Raw genomic sequence first — 23,441 nt, 5'->3', positions numbered from 1 at the left:
GGATTTTACCCTGGGTGGACGGCAGCGAACCCGCTTCCACCTAGCCTGGGGATCCGACCCGTATCTTGGAGGTCCCCGGGCTTTAATTAGTTTGAGATGGGACTTCCACCCGCTGGAGGTAGGAAGTCCTGCCAAATAGAGCTGCCGGCCAATCAGCGAGCTGACAGCTCTCTGTCCCAGCAGCGCCACCGGGAGCAATGGCCACTGCTGGGACTGCACCCAGCATCGCAAAGATGACGTCGGGGAACCCCGGAACGCAGGTAAGTGTTCGTTGCCTCATCAGGGTGATTGGTCAGGCCCCGGTGAGGCAAGGGTGGTCGAATGGGGGGGGACAGGTGTTGAGGGTGGTTGGGGCATCAGGGGCAGCCTCCACGGGCACAGGCTGCTCGATCATGAGGGCACCCCACCTAGGCCATCAGAAAGCCACCTGCTTTTGTCGGGTGGTTTTTCTCGGGTCTAGGATGCCTGCTTGCCATGCGTAAAATCCACGTGGAGATGGGCGAAGGCACTTAAGTGGCCACGTAAGGGCCTTGATTGGCCTGGGGTGGGTGGGTGGGCCGTTTTTTGCCACCCTGCATAAAGTGGCTGCGGAGGCAGATGCGGGTTGGGAAAGGCCCCCGGAGCCTCCCGCTCCATTTTATGCCACCTCCCACTCCACCAACCCTCTCTTTGGGAGGGGGCATAAAATTCAGCCCATTATTTTCAAAAGCAGGAGTTCTCCCTGATGTTCTGCCCACTATTTAACCCTCAACTAACATCACTAAATTATTTGGTCATTGACGGTAAAGCACTTTTGGATGCCCTGAGGTCCTGAAAGGGGCTATATAAATGCAAGTCTTTCTCTAAATTGTAATATATAGTATATCTGGCAGTTGGGGAGGGAGCCCTATTCAAGTTTATTCACAGGCATCACTTAAATACTGGGTAAGATCTGCCTACTGTTCCACGGTACATCTGAGAGATAATTGGCTTTTGGAAAAAGCGATTTACAACCCTAAGTTAAAAAGCATAAAACTGAAGATACTGGAGATACCTAGCAGATCAGTCAGCATCTGCTAAGAGAAGCGAGGACAAAATTTTGAGTAGGGACCTTCCCAAAATATTGACCTGTCCCTTCTCTCAGATGCTGTCTGGGTATCTCCAGAATTTTCTGTCCTTTTTTCAGATTTAGGAACTTTCAAGATTAGGTATAGCTGAACATTTAAAAGAAAACAATCCTTATTTAGCAAAGATTTTGATTAATAAAGCAACAATTCATTAAAAAATTAGTTTGCCAATTAATGTGATAATCTAGTTAGATTTTAAAACAAAAAATTTAAAAAAGGATAATTTAATAGATCAGACTTGAATAATTAGTTATTTGAAGTACTTATATTTGTAGATATCAATACCTGCAAGGGATGAAAAAAGGTGAATTGAATTATTGAAGTTGCTGGATTGAATCCCACACAGTTTAAATTAGAACAATGTAATTTATTGCACAGATTTTTAAGTCAGGAAGTCTGCTGAGAAGCTATGCAGCTTGCAGTCCCCAAACAGTTGCACAGATAACTTCTTTAGAAAGTCCTAGCATGAAACCTTATACACCCATTTCTTTCACATCACAGACCCATTCTCGAGCACAGTATTCATGAGGGAATAGCAACCATTACTTTTGTTTGGGGAAAAAGATACCGATGCATTACTTTCATTAATCACATTAAGTTACCTTCAATTTAAAAAAGGTAAAGAAAGGTTTGCCATCCATTTTTTCCTTAGTGCCTCCTAAGCAACAATCCATTAATACAAAATTATCAACGCATTTCCTTTTGCATTGGCATTCGTGGAACATAGAAGCAGGAGTAGGCCATTCAGCCCACCGAGCCTGCTCCGCCAGTGCAGCAGGCTGCCAGACAGCAGTGAAGCTCTGACAGAATTTACCTGTTGTGATGCGATGCATTGGTAATGTAACATAGGTGAGGTGTGCATAGAGTAGAAAATTTTCTTCAGTTCGGTTCAGCTTTAGCCAGGATCCAACCAAGGACCTCCCAGTCCCCGACAAAGAACGAGATCGTAGGTTGGACACACCATGCATGTCTGCAAAGAGACAGAACAGGTAAGGTCCAGCAGATTTATTTTCAAGATGAAAACATTTATTGCATCAGTTTGCATTCCAAAATACAAAGAAAGAATAAGGAAAAAAGCAAGAATGACGAAATCCTGCAATATAGAATATTCTTTTAAAAAGTGATAGTAGAGACTAAACACAGCAATATTGTTTACTGCCTTTGTGAAATGGATTTTCCTTCTGGGCTAGGATAAGAAAAAGCTGCTAATAATGGCTGTTCCAACATTACAAGGCAGTCTTAAGAAACGGATCTTACAAAACAATGATAGCGGCTTGAATCCACTGCAGTCTAAGCTGAGTGTGTGCCTAGAAACCATCATTAACAACTCGCATTGGTGCAGTGCCTTTAACATAGAAAAGCATCCCAAGGTCCTTCACAAATGTATTAGGAAAACAGATGCTGAGCCAAAGGGAAAAAAAAAGAGATCAATAGTGGTGGTCAGAAGCTTGTTAAAGATGCACATTAAGGATGGTCTTTAAAGGAGAGGGAGGTGGAGAAGCACAGGGATTTCTAAAGCATGAGCCTAGGTGGATGAAGGTGTGGATTGTTTGTGGGGGCGGTGGGGGGGGGAGGAAAATGGTGCACAAGAGGTTTGTGTTAGAGGATTGGAAAGTTGTGGAGAAGGTGGTTATAGGGCTGGAAGGGATTACAGAGATAGAGATTTAAACATGTAGAGGGCAATTTTGAATTAGAGGCAGCAGGAGAGGATTTAAAAAGCTGGGAGGCTGGAGAGAAGCTGCGGGAGATTCGAAGGCAAATCAAAAATCGAAAAGTGACATCAGAGCGACGTCACAATCAACAGAAATTGCGGGGAAACAGAAAGCCAGCCGGGTTGGGTATAGTGTAAGCTTTTAATTTAAATCAGATATAAAATAAGACTTGATCGATTCATTGGTATAAAAACTAAGGTGGATTTTGTAATTTACCATAAAACCAGAAGACAGGGTATGAGTTCAAGTTAGGAGCTAGGAAATTTAAAATAGTTAATCGGGGTAGTGTAACAGTAAATGTTGTAGTGAGTATAAGCACAGAGCAGGACTAGAGATATTAATTAAAATTGATAGTTTAAATAGGGTACTAGAGTGTTTTAAAAAGGGAATAGTGTTTTTTTGTTTAGATCATGAATGGGCAGCTACAACCTGTTTGCTTGCAATGCCTCCACCATGTGGGAAATTCAGGACACTTCATGTGTCTTGGGCGACCACGTGTGTATGGAAGTGTCTCCAGCTGCTTCAGCTTGAGCTCATGCCTGAGGGGAAGCTGGAGTCATTGCGGAGCATCAGAGAGCAGGAGAGTTTCCTGGATCGTACATTCCAGGAGGTGGTCACCCCACAGGCAGTCGGAATTCAGGATAGTAGGTGGGTCACCATCTGGAAGAGTAGGAACAGGCAGGAAGTGCAGGAGTCTTCAGGATGTATGCCACTCTCAAACCAGTACTCAGCTTTGGAGACTGCTGGGAGTGACAATACCCTAAAGGAGTGCTGTCCAGGCCATGGCACCAATGGGAATGGGCCTGGACAGGAGGGAGCAGCCATGTGCAGAAATGCAGTCGTTATAGGTGATTCCACAGTCAGGGGGACAGATAGGCATTTCTGTAACCGTTATCGGGAGTCCTGCATGGTGTGTTGCCTTCCTGGTGCCAGGGTGAAGGACATCACAAAGAAGGCGCAGGATATTCTGCAGGGGGTAGGGAGTGAGCCAGAAGTTGTGGTACACGTTGTTATCAACGACATAACAAGGGCAAGTATTAAGGTCCTACGGTCAGATTTTCAGGAACTAGGGAGGAAGTTAAAGAGTAGGACCTCAAAGGTAGGAATCAATGGATTACTCCCAGTGCCACGTACTAGCAAGAGTAGAAATAGGAAGATAGGGAGGATCTGAAGGGAGGGCTTCAGATACTTGGGGCATTGGGACCAGCTCTGGCATAGGAGACACTTATTCAAAAGGGACAGGTTGTACTTCAACAGGACTGGGACCAACGTCCTCAAGGGGAGGTTTAATAGTGTGGTTGGGGAACTTTTAAACTAAATTGGCAGTGGAATGAGCACCAAATGCCAGAAGGCATTTGACAAGGTGCGACATAAAAGGTTATTGTGCAAAGTAAGAGCTCATGGTGTAGGGGGTAACATATTAACATGGATAGAAGATTGGCTGGCTGGCAGAAAACAAGAGCATAAATGGGTCCATTACTGATTGGCAGGATGTGACGTGTGGGGTCCCGCAGGGGTCTGTGCTGGGACCTCGACCTTTTTTACAATTTACATCAATGACTTAGATGAGGAAAGCAATGGCATGGTAGCTAAATTTGCAGATGACACAAAGATAGGTAGAAAAGTATGTTGTGAAGAGGACATGAGATTGCAGACTGACAGATAGGTTGAGTGAGTAGACAAAAGTCTGGCAGATGGAGTATAATGTGGGAAAATGTGAAGTTGTTCACTTTGGCAAGAAGAATAGAAAAGCAGAGAATGACTGCAGAATTCCGAAGTGCAGGAGTCACAAAAAATTAGTATGCAGGTACATCAGATAATAGAGGAGGCTAATGGAATGCTATCCTTTATTATGAGAGGAATTGAAAATAAAAATGCAGATGTTATGCTTCAGTTATACAAGGCATTGGTGAGACTACATCTTGAATAACATGTGCAGTTTTGGTCTCCTTATTTAAGGATGAAAATGCATTGGAGGCAGTTCAGAGGTGGTTTACTAGATTGAAGGGTTCCGAAGAAGGGTCACTGACCCGAAACGTTAACTCTGCTTCTCTTTCCACAGATGCTGCCAGACCTGCTGAGTGGTTCCAGCAATTCTTGTTTTTATTTCAGATTTCCAGCATCTGCAGTATTTTGCTTTTATTTACTAGATTGATACCTGGAATGAGTGGGTTGTTTTATGAGGAAAGGTTGGACAGACTGGGCTCGATTTCACTGGAGTTTAGAAGGGGGAGGGGAGACTTGATTGAGTTTTATAAGATCCTGAACGGTCTCGACAAGGTGGATGTGGAAAGGATGTTTCCTCTTGTGGATGAGTCTAGAACTAGGGGGCACGGTTTTAAAAAAAGGGGTCGCCCTTTTAGGACAGATGAGAAGAAATTTTTTCTCTCAGGGTTGTGCGACTTTGGAACTCTCAAAAGGTGGTGGAGGCGGGGTCATTGAATATTTTTAAGGTGGAGGTAGATAGATTCTTGTTAGGCAAGGGAATCAAGGGTTATTGGGGTAGATGGGAGTGTGGAATTCAAAACACAAACAGATCAGCCATGATTTTATTGAATCTTGAGGCTCGAGGGGCCGAACGGCCTACTTCTGCTCCTACTTCGTATGTTCTTAACATTGAAGTAGAAAATATGAATAATGTGCGTAAGGTAAAAATATTAGACAGTACTACCAAGTGCACAGAGATAGGTGGGAGAGATAGATAGCACTATGGAGATTAAGTTATTAGGTGGGGGCAGAGTAAGGGAGGAAGAAATAAAGTCTAAATCAGGGTTAATGTGCATGTATGTGAATGCAGGAAGTGTCGTTAATAAGATTGGTGAGTTACAGGTGCAGATTGACATGTGGAAATATGATGTTGTGGCCATTACAGAGACCTAGCTCAAAGGAGGGCAGGACTGGGTGTTAAATGTTGCTGGATACAAGGTGTTCAGGAAAGATAGGAAAGGAAGAAAAGGGGGAGGAGTGTGAGTATTGCATTGTAGAGAACATTGCAGTCCTGGAGAGAGAGGATATTCCAGAAGGCTCAAGGACAGAATCTATTTGGCTAGAGCTAGGGAACAAAAAGGGTGCAATTACATTTCCCGGTGTAGTCTATAGGCCACCAACTAGTGGAAAGGATGTAGAGGAACAAATTTGCAAAGAAATTACACAGGAGGTGCAAAAATTATAGGAGCAGTTATAATGGGTGACTTTAATTATCTGAATATAGACTACGATAGTAGTAGTGTAAAGGGCAGAGAGGTGCAAGAGTTCCTAGAGTGTGTTCAGGAAAATTTTCTACAGCAGTACATTTCTAGTCCAACGAAAGGGGAGGCACTGCTGGACCTGGTTCTTGGGAATGAGGTGGGCCAAGTGGATCAAAAATCAGTAGGAGAACATTTAGGGGACACTGATCATTGTATCATAAGGTTTAAGTTGGCTACGGAAAAGGGCAAAGAACCATCTAGAGCAAGAATAATGAACTGGGAGAAAGCCAACTTCAATGGGGTAAGAATGGATCTGGGCCGAATAAAGGTTGGCAGGAGAAATAGTATCTGAACAATGGGATACCGTCAAAGAAGAGATAGTCAAGGTATACTCCCTCAAAGGGAAAAGGTAGGGCAAACAAATCCAGAGTTCCCTGGATGACAACAGAGATAGAGATGAAGAAGCAGAAGTGTGCTTTTGACAGATGTCAGGTGGATAATGCAATGGAGAACCAGGCTGAATATAGAAGGTTCAGAGGGGAAGTGGAAAAGCAAAGAAGAGAAACAAAAGAGGGAGTATGAAAAGAGACTGGCAGCTAACATAAAAGGAAATCCCAAAGTCTTCTATAGGCATATAAATAGTAAAAAGGCAGAGTAGGACCGATCAAGGAGCAAAAAGGGGATTTACGCGTGGAGGCAGGGGGAAATCGCTGATGTATGAAATGAATACTTTACCAAGGAAGATGCTACCCAGGCCACAGTGAAAGAGGAGGTAACTAATGCACTAGAAAGATTTAAATTGATAAGGAGGAGATTTAGATAGGCTGTCTATACTTGAAGTTGATAAAGCACCAGGAACAGATGAGGCGCATCCAAGGATACTGAGGGAAATGAGTGTGGCAATTGCAGAGGCACTGGCCATAATTTTCCAGTCTTCCTTGGACTTGGGGGGTGGTTCCAGAGGACTGGAGAATTGCAAATGTTATATCCTTGTTCAAATAAGCCCAGCAACTACAGGTCAGTCAGTTTAAATTCAGTGATGGGGAAACATCTAGGAACAATAATTTGGGACAAAATTATTAGTCACATGGACAAATACAGGTTAATTAAGGAAAGCCAGCATGGATTTGTTAAGGAAAAATCATGTTTAACAAACATGCTGGAGTTTTTTGATGAGGTAACATAGAGGGTTATGAGGGCAATGCTGTTGATGTGGCGTACATGGACTTCCAATGGACGTTTGATACAGTGCCACACAACAGACCCGTGTGCAAAGTTATAGCTCATGGAATAAAAGGGACAGTAACAACATGGATACAAAACTAGATGAGTGACAGGAAACAGAGAGTAGTGATCAATGGATGCTTTTTGGGCTGGAGGAAGGTTTGTAGTGGAGTTCCCCAGAGGTCAGTGTTGGGACCCTTGCTTTTCCTGATGTATATTAATGACCTAGACCTTGGTGTACAGGGCACAGTTTCAAAATTTGTGGACGATACGAAACTTGCGAACTGTGAGGAGGATAGCGTAGAACTTCAAAAGGACATAGACAAGTTGGTGGAATGGCCAGACAAGTGGAAGATGAAGCTCAATGTGCAGAACTGTGAAGCGATTCATTTTGGTAGGAAGAACATGGAGAGACAATATAAAATAAAGGGTACAATTCTAAAAGGGCTGCAGGAGCAGAGGGACCTGGGTGTATATGTACATAAGTCATTGAAGGTGGCAGGACAAGTTGAGAGAGCGTTTAATAAAACGTACAGTACCCTGGGCTTTAGTAATAGGGGCAAAGAGTACAACAGCAAGGAGATTATGATTATAAAAGCAAAATACTGCAGATGCTTGAAATCTGAAATAAAAAACAAGAAATGCTGGAAATAAATCAGCAGGTCTGGCAGTATCTGTGGAGAGAGAAGTAGAGTTAACGTTTCAGGTCAGTGACCCTTCATCAAAACTGGCAAATATTAGAAATGTAATAGGTTTTAAGCAAATAAAGTAGGGGTGGGGCAAGAGATAACATGTTGATGGGACAAGGTCACTGAGAACATTAGTTCAGCTTTAGCTGCAGTATTGGATCCAGTTCTGGGTGCTGCACGTTAGGAAAGATGTGAAGTCATTGGAAAGAGTGCAGAAAAGATTCACAAGTATCATTCCAAGGATGAGGAACTTCAGTTATGAAGATAGATTGGAGAAGCTGGGACTGTTTTCCTTGAAGAGAAGGATGAGAGGAGATTTGATAGAGGTATTCAAAATCATGAGAGTCTGGACAGAGTAGATAGAGAAAAACTGTTCCCACTTGTGAAAGGATCAAGAACTAAGAGGACACAGATTAATGGTAATTGGAAAAGAAGCAAAAGCAACAGGAAGAACTTTTTTACGCAGTGAGTGGTTAAGGTCTGGAATGCACTGCCCAAGAGTGTGGTGCAGGCAGGTTCAATCGAGGCATTCAAAAGGGAATTAGACTGTTAACTGAAAAGGAAGAATGTGCAGAGTTACAGGTAGAAAGCGGGAGAATGGTACCAGGTGAATTGCTCAGTCGGAGAGCCGGTGCCGACACGATGGCTTCCTTTTGTGCTGTAACAATTCTGTGATGGCAAGACTAGAAGCCAATATTGGCCAGTGAAAATGTGTATGGACAAGCCTAACGGTGCAGATTAAGATACAGGCATCAGAGCTTTGGATGAGAAGGTTACAGAGGGTGGGGAGGGGGTGAAGTATGCATAGGAGACTTTGGCCAGGAGAGCAGATTAATTAAAAGTGACAAAGATGTGAATGAGGGTTTCAGCAGTGCATAGGCTGAGGTCATATCAGAGTTGGGAGATGTTATGTAGGTTGAAGTAGGCATCTTTGTGACAAAGAGGATATAAATTCAGAAACACAGATCTGGTTCAACCCAAGACAGTAGCCACAGAGGGAAATGGAGTTGGTGACAAGGGCATGAGGTTTGTAGCGAAGGTCGAAAACAGTGGCTTTGGATTTCCCAATGTATAGCTGGAGGAGGTTACAGCACATGCAAAAGTCAGAAAAGCAATCCAACACCACAGAAGCATCAGTAGGATCAAAAAGGGCGAGGGAAAATAGAACTAGGAGTTATCAGCAAACACATAGAAGCAAAATTTCATAGCTTTGGATGATGTCACTAAGGGGCAGCCTGTAATTGAGGAAATGGAAGGAGCCAAGGATGGATCCTAGGAGAACTGCTGAGGTGACAATCCAGGAACGGGAAGAGAAGATATTGCTAGAGAATCTCTGGCTATGGTTGGATAGGTAACCAAGCAAGGATAGTCCCACAGAATGATGAGGATTGCGTGGACAATTGCATCTCGCTCAATAATGCCCTACATTCACAGAAACTTTTGTGTGACTTTGTTAAGGCCATTTCAGTACTGTGGAATGGAATAATCTAATTGGGGGATCTAAACAGGCAGTAGGAGGAAAAATGGGCAAGGATCTGGGAAGCAACAGCATATTCAAACACCATAAATCACTTTTTACCTGAGCAGGTAAGGCCAGCATTTATTGCCAATCCCTACTTGCTGAGAAGGTGCTGGTGAGCCACTGCTTTGAACCATTGTAGTCTTTGTGGTCCCAGGATTTTGACCCAGCACCAACGAAGGAACTGTGATATGTTTCCAAGTCTGGAGGGGAACTTGTAAGTGGTGGTGTTCCCCTGCTGCAACTTGTTCTTCTAGGTGGTAGAGTTGGGTCTTGTCCTCCTCTTGTAACCACAGTATTTATGTGGCTGGTCCAGTTAAGTTTCTGGTCAATGGTGACCCCCAGGATGTTGATGGTGGGAGATTCAATGATGGTAATGTCATGGGGAGATGGTTAGTTTCTCTCTTGCTGGAGAGAATCATTGTCTGGTCATGGGTTTGGAAAATGCTGTCAAAGGACCCTTAGCAAATTGCTGCAGTGCATCTTGTAGATGGTACACGCTGCAACCACAGTGCGCCAATAGTGGCAGGAGTGAATGCTTAAGGTAGCAAACGGGGTGCCGATCAAGCAGGCTGCTTTGGCCTGCGTAGTGCCGAGCTTTTTGAGTGCTGTTGGAGCAGTACTCATGCGGGCAAGTGCAAAGTATTCCATCACACTCCTGACTTGTGCCTTGTAGATGGTGGACTGGCTTTGGGGAGGCAGGAGGTGAATTACTCGCCACAGAATTCCCAGTCTCTTGTCCTACTTTTGTAACCACAGTATTTATGTGGCTGGTCCAGTTAAGTTTCCAGTCAATGGTAACCAGGGCCAACATGTTCCCGTAAAGGATTGGATAAAGGAAAACAGCAGAGGCCCTAGAGGAGTATAGAAAGTGTAGGAGGGGTACTTAAAGTAATTAGGAGAGCGAAGAGGGGACATGAAAAAACACTGGCGAGCAAGATAAAGGAAAGTCCCAAGGCATTTTATAAGTACATTAAGGGCAAGAGGATAACCAGGGAAAGAGTAGGGTCCATTAGGGACCAAACTGGCAGTGTGTGTGGGGAGCCAAGGACATAGGTGAGGTTTTAAATGATTACTTTTCATCTGTGTTCACTATGGAGTAGGACGATGTAGGTGTAGAGATCAGGGAGGGGGATTTTGATATACCTGAACAAATTAGCATTTAAAGGGAGGAAGTATTAGGTGTTTTAGTGGGCTGAAACATGGATAAATCCCCAGATGAGATGTATCCCAGGCTGTTATGTGAGGCAAGCGAGGAGATAGTAGGGGCTCTGACACAAATTTTCAAATCCTCTCAGGCCACAGGAGAGGTACCAGAGGATTGGAGGACAGTGAATATGGTACCATTATTCAAGAAGGGTAGCAGGGATAAACCAGGTAATTACAGGCCAGTGAGTCTAACATCAGTGGTAGGGAAACTATTGGAAAAAATTCTGAGGGACAGGATTAATCTCCACTTGGAGAGACAGGGGTTAATCAGGGATAGGCAGCATGGCTTTGTCAGGGGGAGATAGTGTCTAACAAACTTGACTGAATTTTTTGAGGAGGTGACTAGAAGTGTCGATGAGGGTAAGGCAGTTGATGTAGTCTAAATGGACTTCAGTAAGGCTTTTGATAAGGTCCCATATGGGAGATTGGTTAAGAAGGTAAGAGCCCATGGGATCCAGGGCAATTTGGCAAATTGGTTCCAAAATTGGCTTAGTGGTAGGAGGCAGAGGGTGATGGTTGAAGGTTGTTTTTGCGAGTGGAAGCCTGTGACCAGTGGTGTACTGCAGGGTTCTGTGCTGGGACCCTTGCTGTTTGTAGGGTACATTAATGATTTAGATGTGAATATAGGCGGTATGATCAGTAAGTTCGCAGATGACACGAGAATTGGTGGGGTCATAAATAGTGAAGAGGAAAGCCTTAGATTGCAGGACGATATAGATGGGCTGGTCAGATGGGCGAAGCAGCAGCAAATGGAATTTAATCTCGAGAAGTGTGAGGTGATGCATTTTGGGAGGACTAACAAGGCAAGGGAATATACAACAGATGATAGGAAGTACAGAGGATCAGAGGGACATTGGTGTACTTGTCCATAGATCACTGAAGGCAGCAGCACAGGTGGTTAAGCAGGCATATGGGATACTTGCCTTTAATAGTCAAGGCATAGAATATAAAAGCAGGGAGGTTATGATGGAGCTGTATAAAATGCTGGTTAGGCCACAGCTGGAGTATTGTGTACAGTTCTGGGCACCACACTATAGGAAGGATGTGATTGCACTGGAGAGGGTGCGAGGAGATTCAGCAGGATGTTGCCTGGGCTGGAGCATTTCAGCTATGAAGAGAGAGTGGATAGGCTAGGATTGTTTTCCTTAGAGCAGAGAAAGATGAGGGGGGGGACCTGATTGGGGTATACAAAATTATGAGGGGCATTGATAGGATAGATGGGAAGAAACTCTTTTCCCTTAGCAGAGGGATCAATAACAAGGGGGCATAGATTTAAGGTAAGGGGCAGGAGGGGATAACTATGACCCCCCAGGATGTTGATGGTGGGAAATTCAGTGATAATGTTATCAAATATCAAGGGGAGATTGTTAGTTTCTCTTTTGTAGGATAGAATCATTGGCACTTGTGAAATATGAATGCTATTTGCCACTTATCAGCCAAAGCCTGAATGTTAAATTCCAAGAAAGCTTGTTGTTGAAGGATGATGTTGGAGCCAATCTTTATTCAGTATTACATTTAGTTTACAGAGTAGAAGGATTATAAACATGTAGCATCTCACTCAAACCTCCACCAGACTCAGTAAGTGTCTCCTTATATGTGCTCGACAGACCCCAATTAACACCCTCCACCTACATATAATTAAATAATTGACACACAATGAACAATGAAATGTTGTCCAGGTCTTGCTGCATGGACTACTTAATTGAGGTATTATTAATGTTACTGAACACTGTGCAATCAACGAATACACCCACTTCCGAACTTATGATGAAGCAGCTAAAGATGGTTGAGCCTAAACCACTACACTGAGGAACTCCTGCAGCGATGGCCTGGGGCTGAGATGATTGACCTCCAACAACCACAGCCATATTCCTTTGTGCTAGGTATGACTCCAACGGGTGGAGAGTTTTCCCCCGATTCGCATTGACTTCAATTTTACTCCGCCTCCTTGATGCCTCACTCAGTCAAATGCTGCCTTGATGTCAAGGGAAGTCACTCTCACCTCTGGAATTCAGCTCTCTTGTCCATGCTGAACCATGTCTGCAATGAGGTTTGAAGAATCCAAACTGAGCATTGACGAGCAGGTTATTGCTGAGTAACTACCACTTGATAGCAGAGTCAATAACACCTCCCATCACATTGCTGATGATCGAGAGTAGACTGTTGGGGCAATTTTGATTGTTGTAGCAAAGACACGATGGGTCCAATGGCCTCTTTCTATTCTGTCAGCCTCAATTGGCCAGATTGGATTTGTCCTGCTGTTTATGAACAGGACATACATGGGAAATTTTCCACATTGTCGGGTAGATGCTAGTGTTATAGCTGTACTGGAACAACTTGGCTAGGGGTGCGGCTAGTTCTGGAGCATGTTATCAGCACTACCGCTGGGATATTGTCGGGGCCCACAGTCTTTGCTGTATCCAGTGTGTTCCGCTGTTTCCTAATGTCATGTAGAATGGAGTGAATTGAATTGGTTGAAGACTGGCATCTGTGATGCTGGGGACCTCCAGGAGGAAGCCAAGATGTATCATCCACTCAGCACTTTTGGCTGAAGGTGGTTGCAAATGATGTGCTGGGATTTCCCATTCAGGATGGGGTTGTTCATGAAGCCTCCTCCCGTTAGTTGTTTAATTGTCCGCAACATTCACAACTACATGTAGCAGGACTGCAGAGCTTTGATGTGATCCGTTGGTTGTGGGATCGTTTAGCTTTGCATCTAGCATGTTTCTTCTGCTATTTAGCATGTTTGTAGTCCTGTGTTTTGGATTCATTAGGTTGGTACCTCATTTTTAGGTATGCCTGGTGCTGCTCCAGGCATGGCCTCCCGCACTGCTCATTGAACCAGGGATGATCCCCTGGCTTGCTGATACTGATAAAGTGAGGGATTGTCAAGAAAACACTATGCCAAATGAGAAATATTGGTTGAAAACTTACATTAGACTTTTACAATGGAGAAAATCCTACAGTTAGCTGCCAGTTTTTTAAAAGTTAAGATGGCCACCACAATTTGCATCTGAAACATCCTAAGGTCCAATCGAAGACAGAAGTCTGAAAAGCCCGGGACCTAGAACAATGGCTTGCTCTAAGTAATTGAATCACCTAGGATTGCTTCATTAGCACGGCAGTCAAGGCAATCCTGACACATTGACTTTAAAAGAGCAAACCTTTGAAAAAGCAAACCCCTCGAAGTATAAATATTGGCATCCTGGGGCATGTGGAGCCAATTCTGAACCTTGTATCTCATTAGAAGGTTCCAGAGAATACCCCAAGGCAGTCATGTGACCGTTTGTCCATCTCTGAAAAAACTGGAAGCTTTGTTACACAGACAGAGTCAAGCAGTAATTGAGTGTGCAACAACAGGCAAGGCTGCGTGCCTTCCTTTCTCTATCTCCAGAAAACATCAAGTTTGAAAACTGTCTGCAACTATGGACCCTCCAAGCCTACAGACTGCTACAGCTAGAGACCAGGGGAAGAGAGCAACCTACAAGTCTGTCCCCAAGAAAATCCTAAGCAAAGCGGGCCAACCACAAAGTGCACTTTGACCAGAGACTTCAAGAATACAACTCCAGCCAGAAGACCACCGAATCACCCAACCTCAGACTGTATTCAACTTTTATTTATTCTGGACTTTAATCCAACCAAAAAACCTAATTTTCACATTGTAATCTATTTGTGCATGTGTGATCCTTGTGTGAATGCGTGCATGAATACGTAGCGTCTTTTAAAAAAAATTATTTGTAGATTGGGTTTAGCTTGTTGAGTATAATAAACTTACCTCTTTCTTGTTTAAACTCAAGAAAACCTCTATGATTGGTTCTTTCACGATCATATTAAAAGTAAAAAGGTAAAACACACACAAAGGTGGTAGGTACGACCACTGTTTAAAAAGGAATAAACCCTGTTGCGGAAAACTAAGAGGAAGGGCAAGAGGGGGGGACTAGGACCCCCTCCTCACCTGGCCGTAAGAGATATATCTGGCCATGAGGTTACAAATTGTAGTTGAATACAATTCTGCTGTTGCTGATGGCCCAAAGCACCTCATGGATATCCAGTTTTGAGCTGCTAGATCTGTTCTGAATCTATCCCATTTAGCACAGTGATAGTGCCACACAACACAATGGAGGGTGTCCTTCATGTGAAGATGGGACTTCATCTCCACAAAAACTGTGCGGTGGTCATTCCTGCCAATACATACATGGACAGATGTATCTGCAACAGTTAGATTGGTGAGGATGAGGTCAAGTAGCTTTTTCCCTTGTGTCAGTTCTCTCACCCTCTGCTACAGGCCCAGATTGGCAGCAATGTCGTTCAGAACACTGTCAGCTCAGTCAGTAGTGATGCTACCGAGCCAACTGGGCAGGTTGTGCCTTTGTCATATCCGATGCCTAGGTCAATGCAGAGTGGTTTGTCCTGTTTTATTATTTGACTTTTCCATAGCAGTTTGATCCAAATGAGTGGCTTACTGGGCCATTTCAGAAGGCAGTTAAGAGTCAGTCAGATTGCTATGGATCTGGAGTCACATGTAGGCTAGACCAAGTAAGGACAGCAGGTTTCCTTCGCCAAAGGACATTAGTGACCCAGATGAGTTTTTACAACAATCTGATAGTTGCATGGTCACCATTACTGGGACCAATTTTTAAATTCCAGATTTATTTAGTTAATTGAACGTCAATTCTCCCCACTGTGGTGGGATTTGAGCCTATGTCCCTGGAGTATTAGTCAAGGCCTCTGGATTATTAGTCCTGTCACTATGCTATGCACTAAAGCTTTGCTTTAATGATAGATATCGGTTGAAAGCTTACATTAGACTTTTACAATGGAGAAAATCCTACAGTTAGCTGCCAGTTTTTTAAAAGTTAAGATGGCCACCACAATTTGCATCTGAAACATCCTAAGGTCCAATCAAAGACAGAAGTCTGAAAAGCCCGGGACCTAGAACAGTGGCTTGCTCTAAGTAATTGAATCACCTAGGATTGCTTCATTAGCACGGCAGTCAAGGCAATCCTGACACATTGACTTTAAAAGAGCAAACCTTTGAAAAAGCAAACCCTTCGAAGTATAAATATTGGCATCCTGGGGCATGTGGAGCCAATTCTGAACCTTGTATCTCATTAGAAGGGTAGATATTTGATAGACATTTCCCAAATTATTACCCATAATTTATTCAGAAGTCTGCATCTTGCACACAGATTACCTGAACACTGCTCCTAAGTATTACATACAAAAATACTAAAACCCCAATTTTGGATTATTTCCTGTGCATAATTCACAGGTAATGAAGTTTCAAGGGATAAGAAATATGGAATTCTTGTGAGGTTATGGTAGGAAACAGGTGTAACCCAGGCAGGCAAGTGTATTGCAATTACAGACAAATAAAGGTGATGTGTCGAATGATATATTTTAGTGTTCCTAAAGGCAATGGGGGTTATGGGGGAAGATGTAAATGTTTAAAAGGCCATATGACTAAAAGCTGACCACTTGGAAATAGTTTTTTTTTTAGAAACATTTTTCCCAGATCCAAGGCCACATTTACAGCATGACTGCCTGCACATTTAAATATTTTGGGCAAAGAGCTGGCAACTCAACAACTGCCCTTTTTATGCTCCAATTCCACTGTTGTGGGATGACCTTAAGAAAGGACCACCTTAAGAAATGTAAGTGAAGATTACCAGAGGACGTGATGTCATGTTATACATGACCAGTTAGTTGTGGGTGGAGCTCAGAGCGAGAAATATTACATCGTGGCAACATTTGTTTTTTTTTGAACACAGCAAGAGCGAACAAAGAACAGCAGGCTGCCTACCTGTAGTGGCTAAAGGTCTAGCAGGAGACCCCAAACAGTGCAGCAAGCTAGGCTGCAGACAGGACCCCAGGAGGCATTGAAACTCTGAGTGCAGCAGGAAGTCTGCCAGGAGATAGGTGCTTTCACCTAATCTAGCAGTGGGTCAAAAATATGAAAAGCAGTAGCTACAAGTGTTTTAGTTTTCCCAATGTTTTTAGCTTTGTGGGTGGAGCCTAAGCCAAAAAGAGAGGGAAGACCTCGACAGCACCATTGGAGGTCCAGCACAAAGTAAAATGATGGCTGTGGCAGCTGGTGATACAGCAAACTGCAGCTCTCCTTTAAAAAAAAACTCAGTTTAAAAAAAAGCCGAGTTAAAAAATGAACCAGCCTGTGGTAAACAAAGAGCTGCTCCCTTGGTTTAAAAAAACCCAGCTGTGTAAATGAAGAACTGCTCTTTTTTTAAAAAAAATGTAGCCTCACTGTTAAAGGTGCAGGCCTGCAGAAAACTAATCTGTCTAAAGAAAAACAGAAGTGTCCCCGTGAAAAAAAACCTGTAAAAAGTCCTATATTTAATTGAACAAAAAGCAGGATCATTAAGACAATGGCTTTTGGATATCCAGTTATAGATTGGAAGGCGTCGGACAAAGCTTTCAAATTTAAATTGTTTCAACATCGAATGGAACTGTGTTTCCTGGATCGAGAAGTGTGCGAACCAGAGAAACAAGTTTTCAAGAATAAGATCACACTAGGCAACGGAAGGCCTGCAATAGATCAATACATCAGGGTTGTCAGCTGAGGATCAGAAGGACCCTAGCAAGTTATGGACATTCCTGGAGCAGCAGCTCAAGGTGAAGGTCAATTTCGGAGTACGTAGGCTTCAGCTTATGACCTACCGGCAATAGCAAGGCGAGTCCATTGACCAGTTTGTCGCAATGTGCCAAGACAAAGCTCAAGACTGCGACTTTGCAGATATTGAATTGTCGGAATGGGTTATAGAGCTAGTAATCATGTCTACCCCATTTAGAGGCCTTTCAAAAAGGGCTGCTCGAAAAGACAAGGGCACACCACAGATGCACTACTCAATGATGGAAGGAAAGTTGAAGCCATCATGGCTGGGCACCAACAGTTACAAGCATTGGGGGGCGGCTGCAACAACTAGTGTGGTAACCGAGGCTCAGAAGTCTGCTAAGCCTTGTGGCAAATGTGACCTGATTCACCCAATTTGCAGTTGTCTGGTGTACCAGGACCAGAGCAAAGCTTGTGGCATGCAAGGACATTGGGCAAAGCAGTGCAGAGGGGCAAGCTCAAATACTGCACACAGGAATAGTGGCGGATCACATGCAGAGAGAATGTCTCCAATTCAGGATGGCAAATGCAACAAAAGGTACACCCACACAAAAGCCCAAGCAGGTACATCAGGTCAGCAGAGAGGACATGGATGAAGAGTGCACTTGTGTGAGCAGCGAGCAAGCATTTTACATAGTAAATATGGATCAACAAGGATTACGCAATCTTAGGCCTTCGCCATGATTGGGACTGTATGTCCGCAGAAGAGCGGCAAGCATAAGCTCAGAGTAAAAATCGACATTGGAGCAAGTGCAAATATTCTACCCATCCGTATACTGAAGGACATGTACTGGAAATGGAAATTTATGGTACAACCCACAGCTAGGCTGACTCCTACCATGTTTCTTCAATCAAGGGCATTGCAACGATATCCTTGCAGTGCAGCTATGTGAGTTGCAAATGGCTACCGCAAATGTTTTACATTGTAGACACATTTTGACCAGCTGTCAGCATAGCATGCCAAGATTTACAAATTGTCACAATGCACGAGGTCAGCTCCGCACCAAAGATGGTAGAAAATACCTAGTGTTATCCAGTCAGCCCATGTAAAGGACGACACAAAGGCTGGAAGTCTTGACATGAAGAGGCGACATGACCTAGAGTCTCACCTCGGCTTCAGTTTGTTGCAACAATACCCAGAGGCAAGAGGTGTTTGCCTGTGATTGGTGAAGTTGCCAGTCATCATTTTTCTAAGCTTTCTAAACAAGGGAAGATGAAGTCATCGTATGACAGGCAAGCAAGACCAGAATTAGCTCGATTGTGAATAGGACAGAAGATCAGAGTCCTGCATCATGCCTTGGGAACTTGGTATCCTACAGAGGCTGCGAGGATATGCGACCAGCCCAGACACCCAGTGGTGAGATTCTCAGATGGTACCAAAGTCAACTCAGGGAGCTGTACAACAGCATTATATGTGGAAACCCTGTGGCATAGTGGACACATTCAAAGACAACATCTGATGTGGTACGTACAGAGGCGACAAGCATAGAGGAAGAACAACATGCTAACCCGAGTTTCGAGTCGTCAAGAGTCTCAGGAAGAGTCATCAAGATGAGTTCAGCTCTGGGAAGAGGTTTACGATTACAATATTGGGACAAATAAGCAAACCTCCTCTCCATTTTAGCGTGTTAACCTTACTAACTTGTAAATAACGTTTTGTTTTAATCAGTTAGTCCGAACTGCAACATCATTGTATATTGTACATGTGACCAAGACTGGGAACTGAATATTCAAGGATATTCAACATTTAGGAAGGACAGGCAAAAAGGTGTTGCGCTGATTAAGGGATGTGATCAGTACATTAGTAAGGGAGGATCTCAGATCAGAAGAACAAAATGTGGAATCTGGGAGGATCTCAAACAGCAAGGGGCAGCAAACATTGATAGGAGTTGTTTATAGGCCACCAAAACATAGTGGTAGTGTGAGGCATGGCATTAATCAGGAGATTAGAGAAGCAAGTAGCACGAGTAATACAGTAATTATAGGTGACTTCAACCCGCATATAGACTCGGTAAACCTAATGAGCACTAATGCTGTGGAGGACGAGTTTCTGGAGTGTGTTAGAGATGGTTTTCTAGTGCAGTATGTTGAGGAACTGACTAGAGAATAGACCCAGTTCTGAAGAAGGGTCACTGACCTGAAACATTAACTCTGCTTCTCTCTCCACAGATGCTGCCAGACCTGCAGAGTATTTCCAGCATTTCTTGTTTTGATTTCAGATTTCCAGCATCCTCAGTATTTTGCTTATATATTATTAAAGAATAGGCTATTTTAGCTCTAGTATTATGTTGTAAAAGAACCTTTAGGGATGAGTGACCATAATGATAGAATTTTACATTATATTTGAAAGTGAATTAGTTCAACCTGAAGCCAGGATGTTAAATTTGAACTGTAAGTGAAGCTTAGCAGAGGAAGTAATGTCACATCACATGACCAATTAGCCATGGGTGGAGCCCAACAAAGTGAGACGTGTGTAGGTGTGCTCGTGCAGTACCTTATAGATATAAAAAATAGTTACACCAATATGTTTTGTTGAATGATAATTTTCTTTGGTCCACTGACTGGAGATCTGAATTTATATATATATTTTAAGATTATTGTCTTTAGGGTTTGGTGCTACTGCTCCAAAGCCCCTTGCAACTGTGGGTGGTAGACTGAGCACTTTAGCTGGGTTATGCCCAGATTACCCATGACCTTTTGAAAAATACTTGACATAAAATGTGCGCGCTGATCTGACTGGATCTCAGCAGGCAGCCCATATCCGTAAAGAATTGGGTTAGCCCCTCCACCACTACCTTAGTGATAATTCTTAGGGATAGCCACATCCATAATGGTGAGTAGATACTGGTAGCCCCCTTTTGTTTTCAGCAGGGGCCCCACACAATCTACCAGCACTCTGCTGAAGTGTTCCCCCAAAGCCAGCATGGGAATTGGGGGGTACAGGTTTTATTGTAGGTTGAGGCTTTCCCACAACCCGGCACGTGTGGAAAGTCTTACAGAACTCCATCACTTCTTTGTGGAGATGTGGCCAGTAAAAATGCTGTCTGATGCGGGCTTGGGTTCGTCCAGCCATTGGAATCTCGTGGGCTATTCTCAATATTTCCCTATGGTACCTCGGTGGCACCACTACCTGGTGACCCATTGTCCATTCTTCGTCTGCAGGTCTGTGAGGAGGTCTCCACTTCCTCATCAGCACCTCATCCTTTAAATAGTAGCACTTTGGAACTCCCTCAGCTTGGACAGTCTCTGCTAACTTTTTAAACCCTGGGTCAGCTTGCTGAGCCTCGACCAAGGAAAACCTGTTTAATCCATTATTTGGGTCCTCCAACTTCCCAAAGAAAATTTCAGATAACCAGACAGTAGGGTCATCTGTCTGCAGCACCAGTTCAGCCTCCTCTGATGAAGCTTGTTTGGCCATGGACCGGGTCACCACGTAGTGAGGAAAATGCCGGGGACCTTCTCCTGTAACTGCTCTGTCTCCCTGACTTCTTTCGGTCTCTCTAAAACCACTGGGGAAGCTACCTTCACCCCCAACAGATCATTACCCAGGAGCAGGTTGACTCCGTTAGCAGGTAAACTGTGGTAAGTTAAAATGGTATCATAGCCGGGAAGGGGACAAACGAGTATAAGTCTGTCAGGCAGTCAGGAAAGAGAAGGGCGAAAGGGACAGTGAGGACGAGTTAGAGGGAAGCCTGGAAGATTCCCAAACCGAACCCCCTATCGTCCAGTTAGCCAACATTGAAATGTTAGGGAAATTAGACACCGTACTCTTCTATTTAAATGCAGAACAGAGAGGAGACCGAACAAGACTGCTCTCAGTGTTTAAAGGGATCTGCAGGGACAAACCAGGGTCCACAACCTTAACTCTACACCATGTGGATATAGGAGACACCCCTCCAATAAACAAAATCCCTACTGCCTAGGTCCCAGGAAACTGATGCAGGTTCGGGAGGAAATTCAGACTTAAGATCTAGAGATTAAAAGATTTAAATTCTGAAGGGAGACACAGAAAAGCTCCTAAGCCAAGGAAAACTCTACGCCCAAAAAAGGTTTTTGTGGCAGATTTCGAGGGTGGTGGTGTTGGTGACGGTGGTGACAAAGTCAAAGATCCAAACTGAGCAGGAATTGTGGGCTAGGCTGGATGAGCACAGGAAAAGCTATATACAAAAAGCACTGGATGATCTTCACAAAGTTATGAACAAGTTTGAATCCAGGGTTGAGTTCACTGATAGAGAAACTAGAAAAGGAAGGTATTGAAGAAATACACAAGGAAATTCCGTATATGCTACAGCACAAGCTGATTGAGCCCAGTCAAAGCAGTTGGAGTTCCCCAGTTGTGCTCGTGCCCAATCCAGATGGAAAAAAAACTAGAGTATGGCCATAACAGTGAGACTGATGAGCGTGTGTACAGTTTCTTTTTAATTTGAGACATCAATGAAATGTTCCTATTGTCACAGTTCATTTCAGGTGGTGGGAGATGTTACACCAATGTGTTTTGTTGAATGATAATTTCCTTTGGTCCACTGACCAGAGATCTGAATTTGTATTATTTTTTAAGAATTAAAAAAAAACATTTAAAACAGGATGACTGCAGGCAGCTTGAGATGATCACCTAGTTTGCTACACTGCATCCTACATTGCAAAGATCTGTGAGGAGGGAGACAAAATGTCTCTGCATTTCCCAGCAAGAACCAAGACCTGGGAAGTTTAAAAGGAACTACCTGTTCGTTTCAGCAGAGAAATACTGCTAACTGCTATGTTTGAATCACTGAGTGACTGTCATGTGTCAAGCCCCTCCCCATTTGTGGTTTTTAAGCTGGTGTTTTTCTCTGCAACAGAGAAGCAACTGGACTGGCATGAACAGACCCTAAGTGGGGGTCTCCCTCGCTCTGTGTTTCAGCTTGAAAGCTTTCAAATCCTGCTCGTTGACTGACCACCTTTGCACACTCCGGCTACAATTCGAAACCCCACTGGAGGAAATCATCTGCATCGCTATTTCCAAGAAACTCACTGAACCAGTCGCCTACCTCTTCAAACTAAAAGCCTCAAGACCACTGAATTCAGCTAGAAGCCAGCCGAATCACCAAACTCCACAGACTGTATATCTTTTTTATGGACTCTTAACTCAACCAATTGACCTTTTCCCACTCTGTAACCTATTTGTGTGTGCGAGTGAAAGTTGGCACGTTGTTTATCATTTTATTAGTTTGGTTTAGGTGCAATAAAGTTAACCTGTTTCTTCGTTAACTCTAGAAAACCTGTCCGAATGATTACTTGCTACGATGTTAACCACAACCAAACACCTACTGAATTGGCCACTATATCCACTTTAAGAAGGAATTAAAACTGTTGTGGTCAAACAAGGAGAGGGAAAAGAGGGAAGCCCTTCAATTCCTCCTCACTTGACTAACAATATATGTAAAGTTAAAATAACCACATTTTCTTTGGATATTACTTGTGGAACTGTGAATCTTACAATAGTTCACATACCAAAGGGACAAGTGACATTACATGCACCACATAAGCTCAAATGGAGACATTTTTTCAATAATTTTTTTGAAAGTTATTTTGCTGTTGGTTGATATCTTGCCCCAAGACCTTTGCCAGAGCAAGGTGGATACTGTCCTCAGCCCAACTATGTTTGAGAACTCATGTGGGGATACAAGTGCAACTGCCTCCTCTATCTGCTGCCAAAGGACAGTGCAAGTCAAGACAAAACAAAAGATTAATTCACTACCAGATGTATTATCCAAAAAGCAAGCACAAGAAACTAGTTAGGACCTGTACAAAAAGCTAAAGGCGCACCTTCCGAGTCTGCATTGTCTGAGCCGTGCCTGAAGAACTCCTCGCTGTCATTGGCAGAATGAGACTTCTTCATCTCTGCCATCCGATTTTTGGGTGTCTTTCTGCGTAATGAAGGTGAGAAAAAGGATGGACGATTGTTGCGCTCGGGAGTTGGTGGTGTGCTGAAGGAAGTTACCTAAAATTGAACCCAAAAATGATTAAGCTCTAGCATTATTGTTTATACATGTCTAAATAATACTGTGTTTTAATGTATGGAATGAGAAATCATATGAGGAGACACTGAAGATACTGGGACTATTTCCATTGGAACAGAAGGCTGAGGAATTTTAATCGAAGACTATTTGTTCTGGTTGGGAATTGG

At 43.5% G+C, this 23,441-nt stretch overlaps 1 protein-coding gene across 5 annotated transcripts in view; it reads right to left on the bottom strand.

The window, feature by feature from the left end:
* kiaa0930 overlaps positions 1–23,441 on the bottom strand; it is a 131,144-nt gene that overhangs the window by 9,123 nt on the left and 98,580 nt on the right. For 4 of the 5 annotated variants that reach the window (XM_068050824.1, XM_068050825.1, XM_068050826.1 and 1 more), the window contains 2 exons: positions 23,081–23,255; positions 1,921–2,076 (listed from right to left, as the gene is read on the bottom strand). In XM_068050824.1, the coding sequence (XP_067906925.1) occupies positions 1,921–2,076; positions 23,081–23,255 (331 nt within the window). The remainder of the gene's footprint in view (positions 1–1,920; positions 2,077–23,080; positions 23,256–23,441) is intronic. The other variant, XM_068050827.1, reaches the window with a different exon arrangement.

This window comes from Heterodontus francisci, chromosome 18 (genome assembly GCF_036365525.1).
Source record: "Heterodontus francisci isolate sHetFra1 chromosome 18, sHetFra1.hap1, whole genome shotgun sequence".
In the NCBI taxonomy this organism is placed as follows: domain Eukaryota; kingdom Metazoa; phylum Chordata; class Chondrichthyes; order Heterodontiformes; family Heterodontidae; genus Heterodontus; species Heterodontus francisci.
Note: the sequence above shows the minus strand (reverse complement) of the source record. Positions and strands in the feature narration are given on the sequence as shown.